This window comes from Echiichthys vipera (genome assembly GCF_963691815.1).
Source record: "Echiichthys vipera genome assembly, chromosome: 9".
Classification (NCBI taxonomy): Eukaryota; Metazoa; Chordata; class Actinopteri; order Perciformes; family Trachinidae; genus Echiichthys; species Echiichthys vipera.
The window spans coordinates 17,742,600-17,755,964 of NC_139834.1; the positions used below are offsets into that span (position 1 = coordinate 17,742,600).

General features: G+C 42.0%; 1 protein-coding gene across 2 annotated transcripts in view; it reads right to left on the reverse strand.

Annotated features, from left to right (window-relative positions):
* znf385a (zinc finger protein 385A) overlaps positions 1–13,365 on the reverse strand; it is a 59,100-nt gene that overhangs the window by 10,735 nt on the left and 35,000 nt on the right. For both annotated transcript variants that reach the window (XM_083920613.1, XM_083920614.1), the window contains 2 exons: positions 11,044–11,154; positions 5,681–5,855 (listed from right to left, as the gene is read on the reverse strand). In XM_083920613.1, coding sequence (XP_083776739.1) covers positions 5,681–5,855; positions 11,044–11,154 — 286 coding nt within the window. The remainder of the gene's footprint in view (positions 1–5,680; positions 5,856–11,043; positions 11,155–13,365) is intronic.

Consider the following 13,365-nt stretch of genomic DNA (forward strand, 5'->3'; position numbering starts at 1 on the left):
AGTGCAGTGTGAGGATTAGTGCTCTTTTGAGAGGTTTGTGACTCATGATGTGCTCATTTTGCCACATTGCTGCCTGAGCTGGTTAAGTTGATTGCAGAGATTGTACCTACAAGTGCAGGAAGGCAGAATGACTAGTTCTTTCAGTATTGTTGTTGAATTTCACCCACACACATTGTACTCACACACATAGTGTCATGGCAATGCCGAGAAACAAACCCAGATATCACAGCGTCCAAAACATGTGGTTTGAGTTAAAATCAAGTGGGGAGGAGTAGAGGTAGTGGGCTAAATAGTAATGAGGGATTTCATGATCCATAATGGCCTGGAGGTCTGCCTTACTAAACCATCACATTCAGTCACTGTTTCACCTCATACCACAGTGAGAGTCTTAGAACAAGTTCAGCTTAAGGCTAAACCCTTAGGGCCTCTGTAGCCACAGCGTTCACTGTCTGCCTCAGCAAAATTACAAATCTCACTGAGCAGCAAAGTGTTTTTTTTGTGTGTCATATTTACTGACTAAAATGAAAAGCATGAAATATTTATTCTAGACTTACTATTTTCTCTGAGTAGCTGGCAAATTCCTATACTTTTCTTGCCCTTTGAATCCCACTGTCAGAGTTATTTGGATCTCCAGAAATTAGGGATATGCTGTAAGCCTAATTAAAGATTGAAAAGGCAGTCAACTGACCTTCTTCCCTGCTAGCTTGCCTCTTAGCCAAACAGAAGAAGGCATTATTCACTGGGAGAGGTCAGCAGAGGGAGATAACTCAGTCCAGATGCTTTACAGTATCCAGTATAGTAGCCTGTTGTGTCTGCATCGCCTTAATCCACCTCAGGAAATTAAAACTATGGATAGTATGCAGTCCATGGGAGAAGTTTTGATAAAACCGATAGATAAAATACAGACTAATTCAAATCCAAAACCAATTCCATTGTTTGCTGCAAGAGTCAAGGTTCATTCTGATTCCTTAAGTGTTAACCATTTTCTAGTCTGCGATAGCTTCTTGGAAAAAAATATCTGATTGTGGATTGAATATGTGAAAGGCAATGTATTAAAAAGTGCCCATGAAAGCAAATGCTCCCGAGCAAAGAATGAAAGTGATCCCATTGGGTCAGGAACCAGATAATGAGCAAGCTCAACACTTTATATGAAGACCACATGTATGTAGTGAATTATATATATATATAATATATATCTATATTAATGCATGGTTCATGCTAATGTTTCATTGTTGGTGGGAAGTGAAGTGTAATGCATTTCCGCACATTTAACATAATCTTTGTTGCATCGTAGGGGATTAAGACGATGCCAAAATGCACATAATCACAAGTATAGCATTATAGCACACTATGAGTCCTTACTACAGCTTAATGTAGAGGTGTGTATAGGTGAGTATACATGTATGTAGTACTATAAGCCCCATGAGTGAACCTCTACGTAGTTCATTACATAAGACACTTGAACATATAAATCATTATATGTCACATCTATAATGTTTTATGACTGCAGATATAGTGCATTACAAGGCATTGTGTGTGTCTATGAGTGTGGGCATGAAGTGAATGCATTATAATTCACTATTAATGCCCTTATACCGTAATGCACTATAGATGTGGTCGTATTAGAAAGTGTTACCACTTATGGTTGTTATAAAAACATGTAAAGTGGAAAACAGAACATCATTGTTATTGCTGTAATCAATCCTGGGTGTTGGTGAAACATTGTGCAGTGATGCGTGCCGTGTTTATTTCACATTTCAAATGATGCAATTTAAACCAACGTAAACAGATTACAGAGGCTTACGTTATCGTGAGTATTGTGAGATAGTGTTTCTGCAAATATACCAGGAGGTTTAACGCAGAACTGGTGTAGGTAGGTTAGGATTCTATGTGTGTGTGCCGAATGCCCATTCTTAATGATTAACGAGCTAAGAAACTCAATGCTGGCCCTACGAAAGCCGAGCCTCATTCATAATGCAACTAGGTGCTTATTTCCCAGTCTGGCCTGCATCCGAACTCTGAGTCACACACACACACACACACACACACACACACACACACACACACACACACACACACACACACACACACACACACACACACACACACACACACACACACACACAAACACACAATTATGTGTATTAGAAACTTACTAATAGTTTCAGATTGATTTAAACAAATAGCTCTCTTAAACCCCCTGAAAACTCCAAGACTAACAACAAATATAACCTGAGTGTAAAAAGCGCATATCAGCTCTGTGTAACTCAATACTATAGTCACCTCAAAGCCATGCAATCCTAGCCCTCACATGAAAGTCATCTGTTTAATTGACCTTGGGTGTGTGTGCGCCTGCAAGTTTTGTGTGGAATAAGTGCCATAATATCAGAGTGGTTTTAACAGGGCCCATCATTAGAGTGGGAGTGTCAGACACCAGAGGGATAGAGAGGAGGAGAAGGAGGGAGGGAAGAGCAGATCTTCTCCATGTAAACAGCTGCCTCTCCATCAGGCCCAAGTCCCCCCAAATCCAAGGGCCTCCCCCTCCGGGGCAACTCTGATTGCAAACCCTTTGAAGGCTATAAAACTTGTGACCTGTTTTGATAGCTGTAAGGTTAAGGAACTAACAGCACTTTTATAACTGACCTTTTGCAGTTTTAGCTTTCAGCAAGGTCTCAATGTGCCCTGATTACAGCCATCACTGCTCACTGCATTTGATATGTTAATAAGAAGTGATGCAGTTTAAGGTCATCATACCAATGCTAGACTGTACTTTGACTGTATCATATCTGAATGCCTCAGAAGTCATACTGTGTAAAATCCCAGATCAACAGACAGACTATTCACAGGAAATATCAGTCAACATCCACAACAAAGGCTGTTCTGTGTTATAAGAGACTGTACTGAGGGAAATCTCTGTGCGTGGATGTGGCCTAACCACATTGTATGTGTATGTGTATGTGTATGTGTATGTGTATGTGTATGTGTATGTGTATGTGTACGTGTACGTGTATGTGTACGAGTATGTGTATGTGTAGGTGTATATGCATACATAATGCATACAGCCTATATGTCTTTGTCAGTTTAGAGTAACTGCCCCAGAGTGACCAGTGTTAGTGTCCACAAGCTAGACTACAGAGTCCCTCCTCCAGATGCTGCTTCCCCCTTGAGGCCATGCACAGCTGCATGAGATCTGCCCCCTACCATGAAGCAGAGGGACAGGATCCCACTGAAGACATGCATAACACACACAGAGTCACACGCTCACAAGCAAGTAAGCATGTAGGCAGACCAATAAGAGACAGGGTTCCAGGGTCACGAGAAAGAGGCTTGGATGGAAAAAGGCATTCTTTCACATGTTGCTTCTTTCAGATCTCGGTCATGGCAGGCTTGTCTTGGCTCCCCGTGCTTTTTGGAGTTCACCCCAGGAAGTCTCACTAATGGCGACAGGCCTGGAGCTGATCTCACATCCCCCATGAAGGGAAGCGAGTGAAAAGGACTGGCACTCTTACTATTCTTGGATCAACTAGAAGAAAATATCATGTGGTATTTCTATGCAGTGTCAAAGACTAAATGCTAAGGTATTTGCTCTGGTATGTTGTCGCATTTTTGCCTTATTTAGACCCGTGTCATATCTATTCATTCATCATGTTTGCACTGTGCCCTCCCATCAATAAGGAGGAAATGTCTGGTAAACAGTCAACAACCGAAACCTTTGTAAATGTCACCCAAAAATGGCCTGTCCATTGGCTTGTGTTTGATCTGAGGACAGAGTGGTGACACTGAGGGAATGGAAAACTGGGTGGAGAAAGGAGAAGGGCAGAGGCTCAGAGCACACAACCTCTGAATTATAGTTTGAAATAGGAAGATGAGTAAGATAGAGAGAGAGAGAGAGAGAGAGAGAGAGAGAGAGAGAGAGAGAGAGAGAGAGAGAGAGAGACTGAGGCAACAAAGACAGAACAAAAGAGATCCTGCTAAAGAAAGAGCAAGTCTCGACCATGCCCTACATCCTTACCAACTAATAAATAAATCTTCCAATAGTGAATTACTCTTAATTAAAGTCAGATCAGCTGCTGTCTCCGTCCTTTCCGATGCTAGCTTAGATTCTGGTCAAACTCTTCCCCAATGGTGTCATCTTTATTTTTCTCAATAAGTCTTAGCACTTATTACCACCACTCTCAGCTCACTTGATCTATTTTGACTCTGTGGCAAATGGTGTTGCACTTCTCAATAACTCACTCAGCAGTGTGCAAATACACACAAACATATGCATACCACGGTGGGCTTCCTTGAAAAGATGCCAAGAAACTGCCATGTGATTGTGTGTTTGCCAACTCACCTGCTCACAGTCTTAATGGATGAACACCAAATCAGTTTAACATTGCTCAGCTGAACAAAGCATTGCTGTGGTTAGACTGGACTAATACAGGGGATTGACTGCAGTGCAGCAATGGTGCTTCTACTTTGATCAAACTGTCACTCAAAAAAATAGGACACCTGACATCTGGTTTAGTTAGTCTACTTCTTTCTTTGCTAGCCTACTCAGCTGAGATCATTCAAAGGCGATCCCCTGGCATCACTTTTGTACTGAATTACAACAAAAAGGCTGTGATTTGGCCTAATGAGGCAGGAGTATATCTTATAAATGCTACATGCACCATCTTTGTAATTTGTGTTCTAGCCAAGCAGGCAATACTTCCAGTCAGTACACATCTTTGCTGAATACTTGATTGATTGAAATAAATATTTTGTGTCAAATTATTAATTTATTTAGTAGGCTAAGTAGTTGTGTAATATGTGGGATAATGTTGAGGGAGGCGGTCATTATTGCAAATAAAAACCCTTCAGGGTTCTGCATCCCTCTCGGGGTTCTATTCATAATAATGACTGGTTCACGTAACATCATCCCTTACTTGTATTGAATTTCATTTACCATAGGATACATCTGATAACAATGAACAATGAAATATCATGAACAGACTCTGTCACTTAATGCAATGAATGTATTGAATATAACATACTTGGTTACGTTTGTGCGAGCATTTAACCTTACGTTTCTCAACCTTATCGGAAAATGGGATCAGACTTCTTCTGTTTTTAGTTTAACTTTCCTAAACCTGCTTCCCTTCAGTCATTATCAGTGGCAAAGCATTTGCCAGAACTTGTATTTGTAGCGGTACAGTGACCTGGATCCACTGCTTTTAAGATAGTTTTGTAATGTGATTTAATCATAATTTAATGTGTCCAAGGTTACAGAAAGGAATGTATTGCATCATCTGTCCCACTTTTAAAGTGACTTCCTCAGTTTTCTCCAAATGACGATTATCAAACCGTCTCAAGTCCTGGCACCTAAAAGTATAGTTTCATCTTTCATGGAAGAATGCAAGTGAATATGTGAGACACTTCTGTCAGCGCAAATAGTTTCTGAGGTCTGTGCTGTCGTCCATAAGCTCCCCTGCAATGAAATCAGACCACACAGAGAGCCGAAATGCTCACAAGAACAACACACTGCAAAGCCACTGTGATTAGATGCCTTTGTTATTCTTGCACATTTTCCATTTCATTTTCCTGCAAAGCAATAAGCCTCTAAACATCCTGAACTGATTGAAATGATTATTTTAACAACAAAACTCACACAAGCACTTTTTTTTCAGTTTCTATTGAATATTTTCTGCTGTCTCACCCGATTTGCTGGGCTCGCTGTCTGGGGCAGTGCCAGGGGCTCCGGGAGGAGACGGGGAGGAGGTGGGGGGCACAGTGTGAGGCTTGTCCCCCTCCTGAGGGCGACTCTTAGAGGTCTCGATGCCTTTGATTCTCCTTGCATGCCGGTTTCCTTTGTAATGGGCTTCTGCTTGGCTCTATAGGAGAACATGAGAAAAAACAAAACATTTATGTTGTAAGTGAAAACTTAAACCAACAGGTGAATTAAACATTGCAGACGGGATCCGACTCACTGTGGCGCCCCCCACACACATGCAATCATATACACACATGTCCTTAGGATAACATGTTATTCAATATACCAATATATCTGGGGACTGGAGCCACAGCAGTGGATGGATAAGCTTAGGAACAAATAGATCCGATGATGCAGTAATGGAGCGTTTGAGACTGAGACCTGTCTGCCCGCCTTGTCCCTTGGTAATTTTTATTGTTTATATATAATAAATTATCATTCAGTACATTGGGTCCAACAGTAAATCTGTTTCGGGATCATCCCTTTGTCCACACTGCATAACTGCTAGGTTCAAAGTTGAACTGGGGACCAGTGAGATGCCACATTATCTTCTGAAGGGCCCATAAGTCCAGCCCAGACATTACCCTCCCTCCGACAACACACATGCATCATTACAGTACACATTATGAGTGGGAGGGGCTTCTACAACATAAATATGTTTGATCGGCTTCAGCTGCTCACAGAACAGGGTCAGGCTCATGTACAATCCTGGACTGGATATATAGTAAGTGCTACAAGGCAGCTAAGACCCTGTCTGTAATATTTCATAGAAAGATTAAACTTAGATGTCTCTCTCTAAAGGTTTTCAGAGACTGGTGATCGTCCTGCATTCCAGCAAAGAGAAAAATGGTGCAAGAATATATTACAGAAGCTAACGTGGCTAATCTCCTGATGAAAGGCTAGCTACGAGCTAATGTGTTTGTTCAGAGAGTAAACAACAGAGGTGAGTCATTTATCAGGAGACTCCAGGGACATCAGAGTGTGTCTTTAGGCGGTGTATGTTTGTGTGTCTGCACAGAGGTATGTGAGTCTGGAACAACATGGCGGATGAGATGCAGGGTTGCTATACTGAGCTGTCGCCAGCAGTCTAGCTTCGGTATGGTGACTGTGAAACAAAACAAAAAATCCACACAAACACAGGTGGGCAGGGGGTATTCGTGTAACCCTATCTGCCATCTGTTTGCCCATTATTTTTCTCCCTACAATCATGGTTTAAGTGTCCCTCAATTAAAAGCACAAATAGGCTCCTTACTGATACAGACACATTATATCAGCGTGGCACTTGAGTCAGATAGCTCCCTGCTGTCCCACAAGTATGTTGCCTTAGCAGATGTGTCATGCCATGTGCTGTGCTGGCTAAATAATCTTTGTATCGAGGGGCCAATAACGAAGATGATTATTAAATGGCTGGATCACACTAAGTTGTGATGGAGAGACACGGTCTTAAAGAGCGGCTGACAGCTGCCATAGGTGCTGAAAGACTTGGAGAACTTATGACATCACACTGACCAGAGGCCCAGGAGTGGGGATAGACTGGCAGGATGCAGGGGGTGATGAAAAATGTTTGGGAGTTCAGTTGTGTATATGTGTGCCTGACGCACTACAGGAGGACGTGAGCTGGCACGGTTAAGGGGGGCGGTGACTGTAGGGATTTAGAAGATCACATGTTTCTTGTAAATCATGATGACAAACTGGGCTCTAGATATAGCAGACCCTCTGTAACTGTACCCTTTTAATGGGGTCTTAAGGAGCTGCCGTAGCAAAGCCTGCAGATCAAGGTGGAGAGAGCTGTGGGTGTGAAAGGGGGATGTGGTAGTGGTGCTGAAAGACAAGTGATCTTTCAGATGAGAAAGAGATGAGGGGAGATAGAAGGTATGGCGGTGCATGGCAAAGTCAGCTGCCACAGAAGCTCTCTTAACCTCTCCTACCAAGCCAAAAGGGATTGCAGAGCAGCTGAGTATCGGTTTGAGGTCCTGGATCGAGAGAAGTGAAAGAGAATGAAGCGATGACGAAGGAAATATGGTGCCCAGCCAGGATACTACAAGATAAGGAAGGTGATGTAAAGAGCTGGACGGTGAATCGGAATGATATAAAATCTCAGAGAGAAAAGCTGTGCCGCATCAGTGCGTGAAGGCTGTGTTTCATTATGCAGAAGGTTCAACTCAACAGTTGCTTTCCAGCATGACACAGAAAACTATGATGTTTGAGCATAGCTACAGATGCAGCTCCAGATGAGACAAAGAAGAAGAAAAAATGAGAGTTAAAAATAAAAGAAAATGACAGATGGACTGGGACAATAAACAAGCAGGAAACAGAGTGTGGGGGAGGAGTGACAATAAAGAGGGGCAACAGGGAAGTAGAGAGAAAGGGGAAGAGGAATAAGGGCTGCATATCAGCCTGTAGTCTTGCTGCAGCAGCTGTGACGTTGGTCAATGCAGCGTGAAAGAGCCTATGATGTCATTAATGCAGCACACCACCAAGGTTATTGTGCATAAAGTACCGCGTTTAACACCTCACACCACCATACGACACAGGGACAGCGGGGGCACAAACCCTCCCCCGATCATTTCCTCCTCTCCTCTCCTTCCCCTCCAAGTCTCCCCTCTCCCACTTTCCCAAGATGCACTGGGGCTGTCAGAGCAGGACACTAATCCATGCCCTTGACGAATGCATCTTATAATAAGTAGTGGCAGGCAATTTTAGGCATTTCCACACTGTAAATAATGCAGCATGAAAGAGGGAGGCAGAGAGAAAGAGGGGGGAAAGGTTGCTGAGAGAGAGACAGGCAGAGAAAGAGAGAGGCACAGAGAGTAAGATGAAATGGGGACGCATGAACGATGGCAAAATGATGCGTGAAATGAGGAGGAGCACGGGGTGCGAGCAGGAAGGTAGAACTGGATCCTTTGAAGACAAATACGTTGATCGGGATTTTACATGGTAAGTCCCCATCGCTTGACCTTAACAACCCAATCAACTCACAGGTGGCAGATGAAAATGTCACATCAAGGTCAAAACAATCTTTCTCAAAACAGTGCCCAAGACCGGAAAGACAAGGCAGGGAATAAAGCGCAAGATTCTTTGAAGAGTTTCACGCTGTATTATTTTCAGCCATGAAATATTCATCCCGACTTGACATTATGTAAAGGAGAACAGGGTGGGTGGGGAGTCATTCTATAGTGATACACTTTTTCTCCAGTCGAGCTTAGTAAGACAGCCCAAATTACACACAGCCTGCTGTAAGTTTGACATTGCTGAAATACTGCAGCATGTGCTTTTTTTCTTGTCTACACTGGAAGCAAAAGTGGCAATGACAGCAGTGAGGTGGTGTAGTCCTGCATACGTATCGTAATCCTGAGGATGCATGTGGGTACATGTGTGATGTGTATGTCTTTTATCTGTCAGGAGCCAGAAAATAAGTCAAGGCTGCAGTAGGTGTCACCTTTTATTACCTCTTACACATGTACACAAATGAACATGACGAGCTTCAGTGGGGAGACAACTGCTCATAAAACCTAAACCTACTGTATGTGTTCACATTTATGATTCTTTCTTTATTTTAGATTTTTGCTTTGTAAAATCATACCTGTTTATGCATCTTACAGTAACTGTTCGAAACTTTTTTATTGCGTGTTAACTGGTTATTTTATACACTCTCTTTGTAGTTTGTGTTCCACTGGTACATACGTTTGTGGTGCTTTAAATAACAACTGTCATTTATAAACTGTAATTTCACAGTATATATAATATTATTATTAAGAGTTAATCTTAGCTAACATGGCTGTTGTGAGCTGTAGCCAGTCTTACTAATTAATAACAAAAATGCTGTGCCAACTAAGCAAATAAAAGGAACATATATGTTTCTCTCATCTGTTCTGTTGTTGGGACATGTGTGATACTCTTGTGTGAAATTACAGTAAAACAATTTCATATATTGTTGCTGATGTACCGAAATATATAAATATAACCACCCTTAGCTAACCGTAGCAACTCCAATCAGTAACGAAAATTTAGAGCCAGCAACTTTAGAGCAAACGCTACTTTGAAGGAGTAAATGGTTGGCACCCATCGCTAGGGAAGCTGTGGAACACACAGCATTTCCATTCAGAAATGCTCAACACAACCAGTGGTTATATTGAAGGCTGGATGTGATAGCAAAAATACAGTCTTCTCTGGTAACTCCATGTCTTTTCCTTTTACTTGTATTTAAAAAAAAAACAGTCTAACCATTCAGTTAAATAATTAAATTCAAAGATTTACTGTATATTCTTAATTTATCCATCAGGACATGTCTTTACAAAAAGTAAAAAAACACTATTTGACTTCTGAGCTGTGAGGTTCAAAGTATTTCATAACATAAACATCTTTGTCTAACTGCTTCCTATGCCTACGAAGATATACAGCAGAGAAGTCTGCAAAGAGTAGGCTCAAGATTACAGGACTGCAGCTCCCTGACCACATGGAAACCATAATTGTAGACCTGAAGAGTATATATAGCACCCGTCCACTCCTTAATGTTGTGTATTGTGGATGGATGTACGCCCTGGCCCTGGAGTGTGCACCACTGAATAGGGAGCATCACAGCCAAATTATGCACTGTGCACATGACATTTGGCACAGATTTTGTCATGTGTCTATCCTATCTGTCCACTGCAAGAAAAGACTCAGAATGGTTTGGCATCAAAACACAGAAAATACTTCCATATGATTGTTGTTTTCTTTAATTTGTCATCAGTCATGTATGCAAGTTGCCCATGGGCTTTTAAACTCCCATTATGAGTTTAAGTATAAACTACACCATATGGACAAACAGTCATTTACAACATTAAAAATAATTGATAGAATTACACAAGAGAACATGAAAAAAGTTAACTTAACTAAACATAAATTTTTATTTCATGGCTCCAAAAGATTTTAATCAAGCTTTGTCAAAGTTGATGGGGAAGGGAAAATCTCTTTGAAAGTGCAGGCAAAAATTTTATTTCTCTCTGGGCTTCTGGAGAAACTCTCTCGGCTTTGTGCTGAAGTGATTATTGCTTCTACTAACTCCACACCGTCTTGAAACAAACTAAATTCCAACAGGGTCGCAACTGCCAAAAACACAGCCCAAACAAATGTACCACAAACTGCCGGAAAAGAAAAGAGGATAGAAAGCCTCTCCAACACATTCCTGAGTAAAAAGTAAATGAGGTGAAAGGTGTATGTGTATAATGAGCAAGATACAGCATATTTAATGCCACATGGGAAGACATTGGGACAGATGCAGTGAGAGATACTCTGGATGTGTTGGGTATATTTAATGTTTTTTGTACCTCTGAGTTGAAGCGGATCTGACAGACGTTACAGGAGATGACAGGCCGCTTAGTCTTGATCAGCGGAACTCCAAAAGTGTGGTTGATCACGGCCTTCTGCACCGGATCCATCTGACAAAGAAAATGACAGGGGAAGAGACAGAGAAGGAGAAAAAGAAGAAACCTGTGAGTTATAGTTCATACTCAGTTACTACAGTCAACAGGCCTCGTCACCACCCATCATACTGATGGGTGAATATGCTATGCCCTCTACCTCGGATGTAGGCCAGTGTGGAGTAGAGAGGCCCACAATTTTCCTGCCTGATCTGAGATTAAATCTAAAAGTCTAACTGATCACATGGGGGTGAATAAAGTGCTCAGCCAAGAGTGTTTGCAGCGTTGATCCAGTGTTTGCTGTACAGTGTGTCTGTGTTTATGTTGAGTAAACTGTGGTCAGTGCTGACGGCATGTTGCTACAACTGAGACACCTGTTGCAGCTTAGGGCTTCCGACCAGGTTGTAGTTTCATGCTGTCCATGTGTTAATTGTGCCAGCTGGGATGTCCATCATCTACATGGTGTTAAGCACCTCGTATAAATTAAACTTTCTCGCTTTAGGAGTTCTCTAACATGTCAGTGGCTAAGCCACCCACTTAAACTCTGTCCCAGACACAAAAACCTTGCCTGTATTGATCTAAAAGGGCCCCATTCCAATTAGTTATCCATGTTTGAAGCTGCATTTATCTAGCGATCATTGTTAATTGACCTTAGCATTATTCTGGAGCCAATTGCTGTGTGGATTTCCACCACAGACAATTGTCTGGCACAATGTCTACAGCTAAATTCAGGGTAAATGCGTAAGATGATGTGGCACTGTATGGGAATGCAAAAGGCCTGGCCCGAAGAACATATGATGCTGTGTGTTATGAATTCATAAGGCACTGAGGGAATGTTCCAGAGAGTCCTCCAAGTCTGATGCAAGCCTTTTGGTTTGGAGAGCCTGACAGACTTCAAATGACTCAATTTGGCTAATCACCAAACTCCCCTGAAGCTATCTTGTACAGTCTCAACTAAATCGTAAATGGCTCAAGATTCTGGCCTGAGGAGTGACATAGACAACATAGCAGCTAAAATGAATATTCTCTTAACTCAAGCACAAACAATTTGGATTTCTGCACTGTGCATGTTACTCGGCAACTGCACAGAAACTGGGTAAACAGAGGAAGAAAGAAATGGGGAGGAGGCCTGAGGCATTTAGCTGGGTGACAGGACAGTATAGAAACACACCATCTGGAGGAACGAATGAGAAGAGAGTGGGAGAGGAAGATGGATTGGGACAGATAGATGTAGGGAGGGAGAAATGGGTACAAGCCCAGAAAGAGAGTGAGAGAGAGAAAGAGGCCCAGGCCGGACATCCTCAAATCACGCATTCTTATCTCATTTGGCTCTCTCTCCCATACTTCACGTTCCATGTCTGCCTCTGTTTCTCTCCCCAGAAACAGCCTAAAGTTGTCTCCACTGCTGCTGTGAGTTCAGATGGATAAGAGGGGAGTGGTGAATTTTGAGCAATGATGTTGGACAAATAGTATCTGAGCAACTGCGAAAATACCTCACCAGATGAAGACAATATAGGTAGAAAGTGCAGATATGGTGGAATTGCACTCATTCCCTGGCAGCAATGACAGTACAGAGACGATGACCAATCAAAGCAGACTGGGCTTTTTTAGGAGTGTACTACATACAGGTATATTCAGATGGACAATATGGACAAAATGAAAAAACAATGTGTGTTTGAACATTAAAGTATGAACCTGAAAGTGAGCATGATATGTGGCCTTAAAATACTGTATGTAGGTGTCATTCATACTGTGACTTAGTGTCCAGTTTTACAAGAGCCGAACAGACTCGCTGGAGTAACTGTACACATGAATCAACAGTACTCTGGGTGTGGGTCAGCTATGGTCCATCCAGTCTATTCAGCTGTTAAAAACACCGCCCAGCTGCCAAAAAGCCTTTTTGGACAGCAGCTCACATGGCCTCTTACTCAAAACGCTCTCCAAAACATGTCCTCATGAAATAGGAGGAGAGCATTGTGATGTAGCTGAAGAGGGATTTTCCAAAAACCCACTCAAGCTGCTTTGATCAATTTTGAGAAAATCAGAATTTTTTTTTTTTGTAATTGTCTGTGTTTCCTGTATAAATACTTCTTGATTAGATCCCTTTAATCTCTAAAATCTGATTGGTAAATATATAGTGCAATCCTAATTATTCAAAATAGACTGAGTGAATGCTGTTTGAATGCGGTGAGAGCTCTGGCAGATGTAAGCAAACCACATAGACCACTG